At 50.9% G+C, this 14,762-nt stretch overlaps 1 protein-coding gene across 1 annotated transcript in view; it reads left to right on the forward strand.

Annotated features, from left to right (window-relative positions):
* LOC125431906 (myosin phosphatase Rho interacting protein) overlaps positions 1–14,762 on the forward strand; it is an 82,944-nt gene that overhangs the window by 59,529 nt on the left and 8,653 nt on the right. Inside the window, exons 13-19 of the mRNA XM_048495098.1 lie at positions 2,345–2,939; positions 3,651–3,767; positions 6,607–10,371; positions 12,083–12,230; positions 13,045–13,162; positions 14,169–14,328; positions 14,442–14,561. Coding sequence (XP_048351055.1) covers positions 2,345–2,939; positions 3,651–3,767; positions 6,607–10,371; positions 12,083–12,230; positions 13,045–13,162; positions 14,169–14,328; positions 14,442–14,561 — 5,023 coding nt within the window. The remainder of the gene's footprint in view (positions 1–2,344; positions 2,940–3,650; positions 3,768–6,606; positions 10,372–12,082; positions 12,231–13,044; positions 13,163–14,168; positions 14,329–14,441; positions 14,562–14,762) is intronic.

The following is a 14,762-nucleotide window of genomic DNA, read 5'->3' on the forward strand; positions in this document are numbered from 1 at the left end:
TAAATATCCAGATGTTTGGGAGTTTCCCTTGTTTTCCATTTTCAGTTTTCAGCATGATTTTGGTCCACAGGGACTCGGGTACGGGTTCAGGACTTTCCCACAAGGCAGGAGGACAGGACAGCTTCCATACGTGCATGTAGGAGCTGCGGGCACCATAAAAAGATGCCCGTTTAGAAGACCCTGCATGATTTCACAGTGTGCGTGGACACCTAAACACACACACACCCCTTTCTCCTTTGCATGGAGAAAATCCTGAATGACTTTGGACAGGACGTTACTACACTGTGTCGTTGCTTTCAGTCATCACAACAGTCAGTTACAGCTGCGGACTGTAAACTGTGTAAACTCGATTGTCCCTTCCCGTTTTGTTGTCGAAGTGGGGAGGGGCCCTGCATTCCCAACACAGGGAAATAGATTGGAGAAGTCTCCTGGAAAATCTCTACAACAGAAACCTTTTGAGACGTCAGGTCTCTCAGTCCTGCCATTTCCTTTGTCTACTTTGCCCGGTTCTCCGTTCCAAAATTTCGACAGCCAGCCGGTGCCCAACAGAGGCTGGAGCCTCTGACTTCTGCAGAAGGAAGCAGCCAGGTTGGGAAAAGATAAAAGAGGCCGAGAGGGGGAAACATGTAGGCCAAGTGAAAAGATGACAGAAGAATAAATCCACCTTTGGACCTGCTTCTGGCATAATGGGGCTTTTTTTTTTCTTGCAGGGAAGCTAACGTTCCCACAATGGGGGTAATCCTTTCTGAATTTTTTTTTTAAAAAATAGCATTTGGGATGCACAGATATTATGGCAAAATCCGTTGACAGGATCAGTCCAAACCTGGATGGCTGGGGGGGGGGGGGTTGTCAAGGTGTTTTTTTTTACCTGCAGAACATCCAAAAACCTTTCAAGGATTCTGGTTGTGCAAACTCCTGAAATCAATCTTCTGCTTATTGATAAGAGGTCACCTAGAATCCTGTGTCCGGTTCTGGACACCGTGATTCAAGAAGGATATTGACAAGCTGGAACGGGTCCAGAGGAGGGCAACCAACATGGTCAAAGGTCTGGAATCCAGGCCCTACAAGGAGAGACTGAGGCCCTTTCCCCACTTACCTTAAGCCCCGCGCTACTCTCCTAAAGTAGCGCGGGGTCCAGCTGCACTCCCCACTTCAGGGGCGGCGAGAATGCAGCCGCCCCGACACTGCCTCTCGTGCCCCCTCAGCGCGCGTAATTCCTGGCGCCTTTTCAAATGGTGCCTTTTGATGACCACGCGCTCCGCCGGGTCGTGGGGAAGCCAGGGCGCGCCAGGAATTTGACAACGGTAAGTGGGGAAAGGGCCTTAGGGAGCTGGGTATGTTTAGTGTGGTGAAGAGAAGGTTAAGAGGTGACTTGATAGCCATGTTTAGGTATTTGAAGGGACATCATGTTGGTGAGGGAGCAAGCTTGTTTTCTGCTGCTCCAGAGACAACGACCAGGAGTAAAGGGTTCAAGGTACAGGAAAAGAGATTCCACCTAAACAACAGGAAGAACTCTCTGACTGTCAGGGCTGTTCAACAGTGGAATGCACTACCTCGGAGGGTGGTGGAGTCTCCTTCTTCGGAGGTTTTTCAAGAGAGGCTGGATGGCCATCTGTCAGGAGTGCTTTGACTGTGTGTTCCTGCATTGTAGGAGGTTGGACTGGATGGCCCTCGGGGTCTCTTCCAACTCTATGATTCTAGGATTCTAGGTCAGTTTTGGGAAACTTGTTCAGTAGAACAGATTGGAAATGACTTCTGAAAGGCGTTAGTTTGCTGCTGCTTCCTCTTCCCCATCAGGAGTGTTGCTAGCCAGACTCTCCCAAGAAATCCTGCTAAGGTGGTTAGCACTGGTAAAATATCATAACTTTGAAAAGAACAAATGATTTTTTTTAAAAATTCCTTCAGTGAAACAATCAGAAAAATCAGTGATGTTTTGAGCATGGCAGGCAGGCTGTAGAGAGATGGTTAAAATGCCCAAAATGGATAAAAACGTTTATTTAAAAGTCTAGACAAAGAAAATTGGGCTTCACTTGATGCTTAAAAGCCAGTAAGGCTAAGCTTTAGGGGTTCACAACCAGGGAGCCGCTACTGAGAAAGCCCTGTTCTAAGTTAGTATCGCAAGACCAAGGGGGCAGCAGTTGTGATGCTTCCCACCCACCAAGACAGTATAGAGAAGGTGGTCTCAGCATCAAATTGGAATGCAAGTGAGCTAAGTTTCTCCAGTTCTCTTCCCTGCTGCTTCTGGCCCGCAACGTGCCCTCACTGGGCAAAACTGAGATGGAAATTGGTAGATTCCAAGTCAGGCTCCCAATTAACTTCCTCTGCTCACCTGTTCTCTTCCTAGCTCCTTGCCGGAGGAGAAAAGCAAAACCAGCTCGTCATTCGAAGCCTGCCCCAAGCCGAGCGAGAAGCAAGACTCCGAGCCGGCCGAAATCGACCCCGAGCACAAGCGCAGCCGCGCCCGGGAGCGCAGGCGGGAGGGCCGCTCCAAGACGTTCGACTGGGCTGAGTTCCGCCCCATCCAACAGGCCTTGGCCCAAGAGCGGGGGAGTGGAGTGGAGCAGCCCAAAGGTGGGGGGCCCGTTCCTTTCCCCGGAGAGCTCAGCCCCTCCGACGCGGACCCCGGGGAGCTGGAAAGAGAGCGCGCGCGGCGGAGGGAGGAGCGGCGGAAGCGTTTCGAGAGCCTGGACACGCCTGACGGGGGGAGCCCGGAGGACTTTGGCAGGATGGAGGTGGACAGAGTCCCCGGCTTGCCCATCACTTCAGAGGTCAAGCCGCAGAATGTCCACGTGGAGATTGAGCAGCGCTGGCACCAGGTGGAGACCACCCCACTGCGCGAGGAGAAGCAAGTCCCCATCGCCCCATTGCAGCTTTCGCACCCTGATGACGGGGATGAGATTCTGCACAAGCAGCATCTCACGGCACTTCTGGAGAAGGAGGTAATGTGGGGGAGAAAACGACAGAGGCTGCGGTTGAACTGGGGACGGTGGGTGGCTGGGGTTTCTCTGGGGCAGGGGTCCCCAAGCTTTTTCAGCCTGTGGGTAGCGTTTGAATTCCGATCCAAGCAGTGGGAACGACTCCAAAATGGTCTCTGCAGGAGGTGGAGCTGGCTGCAAAATGGCCGCTGCCACTGACTTCAGTCATTCTGTGAAAGAGCCTTTGATAGCTACTGGCGATGTAACGTTTTTCAAAATATACACGGCCGATTGAAAACCTTGCTGGGCAAAATCCCCCCCTGGTCTCTGCCCACTTTCTCAAGACACACGGTGGGCACCGAAAGGTGTCAGTGAGCCTCATGGCACCCATGGGCATCTCCACGCTATCTGTTGTGGGTTTTCTGAGTTGTGTGGGCAATACCTAGAAGTTTTTGCTCCTAACGTTTCACCCGCCTCTTTGGCTGGCACCTTCAGAGGCATGTCGTGGCAAGATGTGTGTCCGTGGCACAGCGTGGATGCGTTCCTCTCCCCACTGTGCCGGCCACTGAAGACGTAGACAAAATGTCAGGAGCAAAAACTACCAGACCACAGCCCAGAAAATCCACAAAAGCCAGTCGATTGAAGTCGTGAAGGCCTTTGACAGTACATATCTTTTTATCGTTTATGGTTTTTAATCTCCCCCTTCACCTCCTGTCGTTTGTCTCGGTTTGGCAGCTGGAGGAGAGCCAAAAGGCGGCTTCTGAACTCCTGGAGCAAAACCGGCTTTTGCAAGACCAGCTGAAGGTGGCGTTGGGCCGCGAACAGAGTGCCAGGGAAGGCTACGTCTTGCAGGTAGGAGACAAGCGGAGCCGCGGAAGACTTTGGTCCCAGGTGCTTGTGAAGACACCCAAAATGAGGGAGTGGGGGGGGAGGGAGAGAAGGCCAGGGTTTTGTTTTGCCCTCTTCTCCCACATCCCGCTGGGCACCTAGACAACTTGACAAATCGGCTGTCTTCTGAGCATTGATCTGCAGTGGCACTTCCTTCCAAATCCCTTCCTCCGGATGGGTAAGACAAGCATCAAAGAGGCACATCACATGGTGGCAGAGACGGACTTTGTGGGAACAGTGGCCTCTTCCAGGCTGTTCGGTCTCTCCAGTTCAGTGGTGGGTACTGTCACGTGACGCATAATGGTAACCACAGGGTGGAGGGCAAAGATTGACTTCCCTGTCCCTTCTGCCGCCTGGGAGGAACGTGGATCCCGTTTCTGCTCCTCCCGGACAATTCTCCTGAGCTCCCAGAAAAGAGGTTTTCTTCTGGCTCCTTTTCAGCAAAATAAGGTTTCCGATTCTGCAGGAGGTATTGCAGAGTCCTCTTTCCACTTTCAGAATTCTAGAGATCTTGGAGTCTTTTGCTGAAAAGGGATTGGGTGGGGGTTTATTTATTTATTCATTTATTTATTATAATAAAATGTGTCTTGGCAGCCTTTGTTCCTTACAGAGTTCAAGGCTGCTGTACAGCATAAATGAAATGCATACAAACTGGGAGCAGCAGGGGCGTAGCGGTCGAGAGCAGGTGCACTCTAATCTGGAGGAACCGGGTTTGATTCCCCGCTCTGCCGCTTGAGCTGTGGAGGCTTATCTGGGGGATTCAGATTAGCTTGTGCGCTCCCACACACGTCAGCTGGGTGACAAATAACGTTACAAATAACGCTGCAAAGAGAGAAACCGAAGTGCACCAGACCGGAGTCCCTCAACCTTTTTGTGTGCCACAAAATGGCTGCTGCAGGAAATGGAGCAAGCAAAATGGCTGCCATACTTTACCATCAGCGATACGGTGCAGAGCTTTGTGCTGTGGAGGCACCTGCTACCCAAAGCGGCGTTTTTTAAAAATCTGCACAGCCAATCAAATCTCCAAGGGCCAGTTGTAAGACGTGCTTGGCAGAGGCCTGACCTTGCCCCGTCCACTTGCACTGGTGTGTGAAAACCAGAAATGTCGGTTGTCTCTCTCGCTGGTTTTTAAAGCTGCTTCATCATTGTTGTAGGGGGGGAGCAAACGACCCCTCATGGGAAGCAAGTCCCTCCAGCTGTTTAAGGACATTTCTGTCAGCCCTCCCTCCACAAAATAGGGGGTCCTTCTTAACTGCTAGCCTCCCTCCATCCCCTCCCTAATTCCTCAGTGGGAACATCACCAGACTCTGACCGGCAGGCTGCACATTTCTAGGCTGGGCTCGATCGTCTACCTGCTGGACTTGGGTCCCTTTTCTGTTTCCGTTTCCTGCGCTGCTCTTGCATCCGGGCTCAGGCATCTGAAGTCTGTTGGACACTAACCAAAGTTCAGCATGAGAATTTCCTCCTTCCTGTTTTTTCTCTCTCTCTCCCAAGGGCACCAAAACTGTCTCTTCTGGTTCTTTTTTTGGAGCACAGGTGTCTGTCTGAGGGGGCGGGAGTTGTGATACTAATGACTCTTGGGTGTGGATACTTTTTTGCATGGTGGGGTTTTTTTGGGGGGGGGTGGAAGCATGCAATCTGACTTAACATTAACTGAGTGTCACATCTTTGGGGTGTCCTGAAAACGCAGCGTCGCAAGCCAAGCCAGATTATTCAGCTTAATGCTATCGCCCCTTCCGCTTTTCCGTGTGTGTGTGTGTGTTCTCCAAGACTCACGATTTCTGTCCGTCTGTCGCATGGTTCTTTGAGCTTTTGGTTTTCTCCTCTGTGCACGCAAAACATGGTTTTTGGTTTTGAGTCTTTCTCTGCCACAATCTCTCGTTCTGACTCTTCCATTCTCATCATACCCCCTCCTCGCCCCCTGTCCTTTTCTTGAAAAACACGACACACATTACAGGCAGATCTAAAAGCATCAACTTCACTTGCAGTTTTTTAAACATGTGAGCCCAGGGAGTTAAAAGTTTGGTTCCAAAATGGGGGAGAAATGAGAATCGGAGATCACCTCAGCCAACAAGGGCAAGGTAGCAATGGGGTTTCTTCATTGTCTCGGTCTCTTGTTTGAAGCTGTGCGTTTTTGGTTTGGCCAAAACTTCAGCTGAGACGTGTAAATGTGTGCACACAATCCAGCTTCACTTCACTTAGACTTTGCAGCCCATCCTAGCCTGGAGGCTGGAGGTGGGTAACAGCAGTGAAAACACAATCCCAGCAGAGCGAAGGTCCGCTTGAACGCATGTGCTGGTTTCCCCTCCGCCGTTTCCCAGCTAACTCTGAATCCCCACCCCAAGCGACCCAAACAGGTAAGGTCTTCCACCCATTCCAGAAAAGAGTTTATTTTTAAACATGTCCTGCAACAACAACTTCTCTCACCCTCCTCCCACCCATAATTTTGATTTATTTTCCAGCTTTGTTCTCCTCGTCCTTTTCGTTCTTGACATTTTCTTCTCCACCGTGTTTGTGTTTCGCTTTGTTTTTCAGTTTATCTTTTACGTTTAGAGCTCTTTCAGTGATTTATCGTTTGTGTTGTCTGCTCCAACCGGAAAGGAATTTCCCATATTCTCTGAAAATGGCTTTTTATTAAATCACAATACTTCTTTTTAAGAAAACCCTGCCAACCGTCAGAAGGGTGCTGGCCAAACCAGTCGGAGGAGGCTTGTCCTGTGTCCCAACATGACCACAGGTGTGACACTCAGAACCGGGAGCTGAGAGTGTGCTACTAATCTGCTCTTTAATCGGTTTTTTTAAGACTGAGGTACCCACGGCTCCGTCGGAGGCCTGGCAGAGGCTTCACAAGGTCAACCGAGACCTCCAGAGCGAGCTAGAAGTCCAGTGCCAGCGCCAGGAGCTGATCAGCCAGCAGATCCAAGCCCTGAAGCGCAGCTACGGGGAGGCCAAGGACGTCATCCGGCACCACGAAGCAGAGATTCAGAGCCTGCAAGCCCGGCTGGGCAACGCTGCCGCAGAGCTGTCCATCAGAGAGCAGACGATGGCCAAGCTGAAGAGTGACCTGAAGGCCGAGCAGGAGAAAGCCCAGGAGCAGATGGAGGAATGGCAGCACAGCGAGACGGCCCTGAGCTCCCAGCTGAAGGCCAGCGAGCAGAAGCTCAAGAACGCGGAAGCGCTCCTCCTGGAGAAGACCCAGGAGCTGAGGGATCTGGAAACTCAACAGGCCCTGCAGAAGGACTACCAGAAAGAAGTCCAGCGTCTCCAGGAGAGGATTGCCGATGTGAGCCGGCAACTCACCGCCAGCGAGCAGACCCGTGTGCTCATGGAAGAGAAACTGCAGCGGAACTACGAAGCCCTGCTGGAGAGCTGCGAGCGGGAGAAGCAGGCCTTGATCCAGAGCCTGAAGGAAGTGGAAGACCGAGCCGGCGAATACGAGAACCAGCTCCAGAACAGCGAGCGGCAGATGGAGCTCCTGCAGAAGGAGAAACTGACAGCCAAGTTCGAGGGCAGCGAGATTGTCCACCAGCTAGAGGAGCAGCTGGAGATGAAGGAAGACAGCATCCAAAAGCTGGCCGAGCACATCAAGGACCTCGAGGAGGAGCGGGATCAGATCAAATGCAGGTTCCAGGAGCTGATGAACCAAGTGGCCGAATCCAACCACGAGGTTGCCAAGCTGCAGGAGAAACTGCGGGCTGAGGAGAACAACTCCAGCACACTGGAGCGGTCCTACAAGGAGGCGTCGAGCCAATTCCATAACTTGCAGAAGGTCGTGGAGGAGAAGGAGGAAGAGTTGAGAGCCATACGGGAGATCCATCTAAAAACTGTCCGAAAGGATTGGGATTTGGGAGAATCTTCGCTGGGAGCGGAAGGGCACCAGCAGCCCGAACAAGAACCATTGAAAGCATTCGTTGACAAAAATTCGGGGCACGGAACGGTCAATTCCTGCACTGCGCTGGAGCTTGATGACGACAGAGCGGCACAAGATCTGCAGGCTCCGGGAGGAATCCCCATTTTAGAATGCATCCCCGCTGAGGATGACAATTCCAGCCACAGACAGATTTGTGAACAGGCCACCCTAAAATCAGAACAACACAGGCCTCCGTTGAAGCCTGTTCACCTTCAAGATCCTTGCCAGAAGGATCTGGCCAAACTCGACCCGGAAACCCCAGGAGCCAAACGGCAGCGGATCCGTTTCTCCAGCATCCAGTGCCAAAAATACATCCACGCAGACAGCTCGGAGAAAACGTGGGCCAGCAGCACTTCTTCAGACACCAGTCAGGACCGCTCACTTTCTGAAGACAGCATGTCGTCCGAACCAGCTCCTTGTTACCCGGCCTCGGGCGACTCGGAGACATACCTGTCCATCATCCATTCCCTGGAGACCAAACTTTACATCACAGAGGAGAAGCTCAAAGACGTGACGATGAAACTGGAAAGCCAGCAAGGGCACAACCAAGATACCCTCCTCACGCTCCACCACCAGTGGGCCAGCACGGAAGCCCAGCTGAAGGAACAGCTTCAGGACAGTTTGACGCAAGTCGGTTTGTTGGTCTCACAGCTGGAGAGCGAGAGACAGGGCAAACTGAGGCTGGTGGCTGAGCACGCCGGTGAGCTGGGGGGGTTCCAGGGGAGGAACAGCCAAGCCTTGATGTGCTTGAGGCAGTGTGGGGAACAACTGAGAACTCTGCCCAGGTCTGACCAGGAGAGAGAAGGAGAGATCTTCTTGGACACCTTATCCAGCATAGAGATCACATTATCTAATGCAATCCAGGCCTTACAGGGGACTCTGTCTTTACCTGATCTTCCACCCCAGGAAGGCAGTATGCTAGAAGACGGTACACCCGCCCCCCAGCAACTGCGAATGGAATTGTCTGAGCAAGACCAACTACGGTTGCTTTCCAAGAGGGTGGCGTTTGAAGCTTGCCTGATTGGCCGGATAGCAGAGTCTTTGCGGGACTCCACGTCTGAGATAGCCCGGGCCCTTCGGGATATTCATGGGACAGTGGACGCCGTTCTCCTAGAGCCTGCCAATATTTCCCAAACAGCGGTCGCTTTGGCCAGCATCTTATCAAAAAAGCTGGTGTTGGAGGATGAATTCTGGAGCCAAGTTGAGGAGTTAAGGAAGCACCTCGGTGAGGAGGAGAAAGAAGAAGAGAAGATGGAAGCGGATGGTGCCGGATCCCCTCGAGGCCTCGCTTGCGCCGCTGGGGACAGCGCGCTGGTCCAAGCTGAGCTGAGTTTCGTTGCCCAGAAAATGCGGGAGTCTTTCCACCGGAGGCTGAAGGCCATTGAAGAGGACCTCCACAACACCAAAACAGCCCTTCAACAGCACAAATGTATGTTGGAGGAAATCATTAAAGCCTATAAAACTCCTCAGTTTGATGGGGTTATGGACCAGATTTCCAAAGCCCTTGAAATTCAAGAGGGTGCATCTGAAAGCATCCGAGCTTCTTGGGGTGGGAGTGTTCAGGAGCCCAGCACAGAAGACCGCAGCTTGCAAGGTGTTAGCAGTCAAGCGTTGGCGTCTGTTCAGGAGGAGCTTTCTCAGCAGCTGAAAGATCGAGCAAATGTCTTAGAAGAAATATCTGCTGCTTTACTGTCCCTGTCCCCCAACGAGGCCCTGAAAGACTGCCAAAAGCTCCTAAAGATTTCGCGTACTCCTCCCTATTTGTTGTGCATGGGGGATCTCGAACGCTACTCTTCCCTCCTGGTCCAGGATGCCATTATCCAGGCCCAAGTGTGTTACGGGGCCTACAGAGCTAGGTTGGAGTATGAAAAGGAGGCACAGCTGAACAAAGAGTCGCTGCAGAACATGGACACTTTGTGCCAGGAGCGCATCAGGGCTGTGGCGGTCCTCAGAGAAGAGTATGAAGATTTGCTCCGTAAGCAGCAGAACGAGTACGCGAAGATGATCGGCGTCCTTGAAAAGGAGAACGTGGACCTCAAAGCTAAAGTGGCCCAGCTGGAGAGCCAGCGGAAGATCCTGGAAGAAGAAGAACTCCAGCAGAGCAGAAAGATTTTGGAGCTGCGAGGCATGTATGAAGAGGAGATCCGGACCATGGCTGAGCAGTTGAACAGAACGGAGGACACTCTGAAGGTGGAGAGGGCCAAGGGGCTCCACCAATTGGACGCCATTGTGCGGGACAAGCAGAATTTGGAGCGGTACCACATGGAGCAGATCCAGATCTTGGAGGACAAGTTCCAGGTCAAGATGAAAGAGCTGCAAATCATTCACAACGAAGAGTTGCAGACGTTGCAAGATCTCTACAGCAGGAATCTGCGGGGCTTGCAGGAATCTCTGGACGAGTACCGAAAGCAGCACCCGGAAGCGTTGACCGGAGATGCACCCGAAGCTGGCCCGCTGGAAGCACCTGCTGAGAGTCAACTCGAAGGCTGGCCACCTGGCTCTGATGGTGAGCTCAGCTCCATGCACGGCTTGCGCGAACGCATACAAGAGTTGGAAGCCCAGATGGACGTCATGAGAGATGAGCTGGAGCACAAACACCTGGAAGGGAGTGCGTCAACCCTGCGGGAGAAATACCAGAAAGACTTTGAGAACTTGAAGGTCTCCAGTGTATTTCTTTTTTCACCAAATCACGTGTTTGTATTTTGTAAACGCCACTCATTGTAGAGTAGCTGTGAATGTTTAGAATTTGTTTTGCATTTCCCTGCATGTAGCCGACTCGAGAGTTATCGAAACCTGAGTTTATGGCCTACACTCACGTATGCCATTCTCTCTTTCCGAGCAGCTTTGCGACCAAACCAGTTTTATTCTCTGACTCACCAGGGATTGTTTTCCAAGTTTCCCCATTTCCACCTACCCCTTTTTATATCAAGAAGGGGTTGCTTGCCTCTCATGAAAGGCAAACTTATTTTTCTAGCATTTCCATTTTGCGCTTCCAGCAAAGAGCTCAGGGAAACATACACGAGTTTATCCCGTCGTTTTCTCACAAGAGCCCTGCAAAGATGATTGATTGCGGCCCTTAAGTTAGGTTATCCCACAAGCTCCACAGCTGAGTTAAGATTCAAACACGGCTGCTCCTGCTCAGGTCCAAATCTATTCTATTCACTTTTCACCTCAAGAGTGCTAAAGATCTGGAGAGCAGGTTTAAGACAGCATTGTACTTTGCTCTTCGTGGCATAGGGTTTTTGAACATGGCTTTCTCTTGGACCAATAGCAATAATGCGAGGATTGCAACTCGTTTGTTTTTTAAGTATCCGTTGTAAAATTCAGCTATAAAAGAGGACTTTCAAGAATGCTTCATATTTGAGTGGCAAGAGATTTCATTGGTAAAAAGCATCACAAGCTAAAGCTATGTGTCATTTTGTTTGACAAGACTCATTGGAAATGACAATAATGCTAGGAAAAGTGGAAGGCAGTAGGAAAAAACAAAGACTCATCAAAAGATGGATTGAGTATATAAAAGAAGCCACGGCCCCTAGTTTGTAAGACCTGAACAAGGCTGTTAACCACCAGATGTTTAATGCATACAGCCGCTGTAAGTCAGAAGCCACTTGATACCATGTCGTAGGCACACAATTTTTGGCAAACTGAAGTACATATTGTCAAAGGTTTTCGTGGCCAGAATCACTGGGGTGCTGTGTGGTTTCTGGGCTGTATGGCCACGTTCTAGCAGCATTCTCTCCTCAGATCATCTGAAGATGCCAGCCACAGATGCAGGTGAAACGTCAGGAGAGAATGCTGCTAGAACACGGCCATATAGCCCGGAAACCACACAGCACCCCAGTGAAGTACATATTGATTATGGCAGGTTTGGTATCTACGTAGCCACAACCTTCCAAGAAATCAGACCTCTTGGGGAAGGGGGTATTTTTAAAACTAGTAAGAACAGACTAGCTCTCTGGGCTATGATGGAAGCACTCTGCATATTTATTATATTTATGTCTCGTGGCAAAGAGAAGTTTATGACGGGTGTGTCTCTAAATTGTTCATGTCCTCGTGTGCCAATGCTGGGGACCCCACCCTGAAGACTTTAAAATTCCCAATCCTTATGGACAGACCGCTTAAGTGAGTCCTCAAATATCTCTGTTCCTATTCAATTAGTTTTCCTTCAGCCGTAGGCGGAGGAGGCATGTTAGTTCTCTAACAACGGGAGCATTAACCCCTTCCTGCATGCTTGGCTCATGAGTTCTGTCCTTGTTTGTCTGTCCATCTTGTCCATTCCTCCATGAGTTCATACAGTGTCTGGATACGCTTAAGTTGGATCTCCAAAATGCACCAGGCCCAAATGAACAGTGTTTCCCCTCCGCCTTAGGCGACTTGTGAGCGAGGGTTTGCCGCCATGGAAGAAACCCACCAGAAAAAGATCGAAGACTTGCAGAGGCAACACCAGCGGGAACTGGAGAAGTTACGGGAGGAGAAAGATCGGTTGCTGGCAGAAGAGACGGCGGCGACCATCTCAGGTAGAACAGGGGAGGTTGGGGGCCCTATCCAAAAGCTGTAGGCTGGATCAACAGGGCATGTTCCACCAGACCCATTGCCAAGGCAGCTGTGATTTAACATTTAACCTGGGCTCTCCTCTCCTCTCCATTTCTTAGTGGACCATAAACCAAACATGAGTCAGCAGTGTGATGCGGCAGCCAAGAAATCCAATGCGATTTTGGGGTGTATCAATAGGAATATAGTGTCCAGATTGAGATAGGGAATACCAGTATCTGACTCTCAAAAGTACACAACAAACTGAACATAAGTCAGCGGTGTGATGTGGCAGCCAAGAAAGCCAATGCGATTTTGGGCTGTATCAATAGGAATACAGTGCCCAGATTGAGGGACATAATTGCACCTCTCTATTCTGCATTGGTTAGACCTCACCTGGAATATTGTGTCCCGTTCTGGGCACCACAATTCAAGAAGGATATTGACAGGCTGGAACGGGTCCAGAGGAGGGTGACCAAAATGGTAAAAGGTCTGGAATCCTTTTACCTACGAGGAGAGTCTTAGGGAGCTGGGGATGTTTAGTTTGGTGAAGAGAAAGTTAGGAGGGGACATGATAGACGTATCTGGGCTGGGGGACATAATGCTTTGCCTGTTTTAATGTAGTCGGTTCTGACAATATAAGACAACAGCGTTCCTATGCTTGCCATCAATAGATGAGAATTCTGCTTTCAAAGTGTTGGTTCCTTCACTGATCAAGTCTGGGGTTGTGACACTGTCTCTGTAGGGAGCTGGTGATGGTGAAGTTCATTTCTTTAGCATATTTTGTGTCATTTCGTCCAGCCATAGAAGCCATGAAGAATGCTCACCGGGAAGAGCTGGAGCGGGAGCTGGAGAAGAGTCAGCGGTCTCAGATTAGCAGCAACAACTCCGATGTTGAGGCTCTACGGAGGCAATACCTGTAGGTGTTTCTCTGTGCTTTCTCAAGATGTACCAACACCTGTAAACACTGTCTGATGTACTGTTGAAGGTTTTTACACTCAAAACCAACTGGCTGTTGTGGGATTTCCAGGTTTTGTGGCCGTGATCCGGTAGTTTTTGCTCCTAACATTTCATTTCAGCCATAGATGCAGGTGAAACACCAGGAGCAAAAAACTACCAGACCACGGCCACATAACCTGGAACCTCTGCAACCGGCCATTATAATATCATCTGCTTTTGGCTGGTGGGGGAAAGAGGAAATAGATCTTGTGCCGTGTAACTACTAAATTTTTTTTCATTGCTTGTTTGAAGGTGCTTATTGGTGGAGCCCTTCCTAGCCGAAGCCGGGCTCAGGACAGCTTACAGGCATTGAATAAAATAAGCGTTTCCACTAACAAATTGTACTATTGCCCTGGCAAATTCCAATCCTGAAAGATCAGTTTTTATTTTTCTGTGCATCCAGGTTCAAAAGTAAACAAAACAACCCTCTGGTTGCAAAACTCTGCTTGTCCCACTGAAATTGCTCAAGCGGATTTATTTTTTGGGATTCCACTGAGGTTTTAATAGCAAAGACAGTACCAAGGCCATCAATGGTATGGCATCAGTGGGCTAGCACCAAGGGGATGGTGGGGTGCGCAATGCACCGGGCACGTGGCGTTCCGGGGCGGACGGGGGCCTGGCAGAGGTGCGGGGCGCATGTGTGCCCCAGGCACAGTTCCCCCTTGCTCCAGCCCGGCATGGCATGGCATGTCTTGTTCACTTAAGGGCACTTGGTCTGCTTGTGCATTGTTTTTCTGTGGCAAAAGGCTTGCTTGGAGAGATTGCTCCTTGCGTGGGGAGAAGAGAAAGATTGCTGTCACCACACGTATGTTCCCGGAGCCAGGAAGGAACCTTCTCGGCAATGTCTGAGCAGGCCATGTTGTGTGCTCCAAGGGAGACTATAGGTGTACCGGTTGGCTCTACATGATGAGATTTTCTGCCGGCAGGGAGGAGCTGCAGTCGGTCCAACGGGAACTCGAGGTCCTATCGGAACAGTACTCGCAGAAGTGCTTGGAGAATGCTCACTTGGCCCAGGCCCTGGAGGCGGAAAGGCAGGCCCTCCGTCAGTGTCAGCGTGAAAACCAGGAGCTCAACGCTCACAACCAGGTGAGGGGCAGGAGCCCGACACTTCGCTGGGTGTGGGTGTGGTGGACCTCTGCCCTAGCGCTGATGGGCTCGTTCAGGCCCTTACTCACAAGCCCCTCTGGTGGTTCTCACAGGAGCTGAATAACCGCCTGGCTGCAGAGATCACGCGGCTACGGACCCTGCTGACCGGAGAGGGTGGGCTGGAGACTGCCGCCTCACCTCTCACCCAGGGCAAGGACGCCTATGAGCTAGAGGTGAGTAGCCCTCTGCTTTGCTATTCCACAAAATCAGCCAGAGCTTGTGAGTGTGGGATGGACTGGGCTCCCTGAAAGATGCAGGGTGGGGGATTTGAACAGCAGGCATCTTTTAAGGGGCCAAAATAAGGGGAGGGGGATTTGCTATTTTAATTTCTTTTTGACCGGAGCTGTCATTTAACGACTAGCATTAGCCTCCTT

The sequence above is a fragment of the Sphaerodactylus townsendi genome, linkage group LG04 (assembly GCF_021028975.2).
Source record: "Sphaerodactylus townsendi isolate TG3544 linkage group LG04, MPM_Stown_v2.3, whole genome shotgun sequence".
NCBI classification, from domain to species: domain Eukaryota; kingdom Metazoa; phylum Chordata; class Lepidosauria; order Squamata; family Sphaerodactylidae; genus Sphaerodactylus; species Sphaerodactylus townsendi.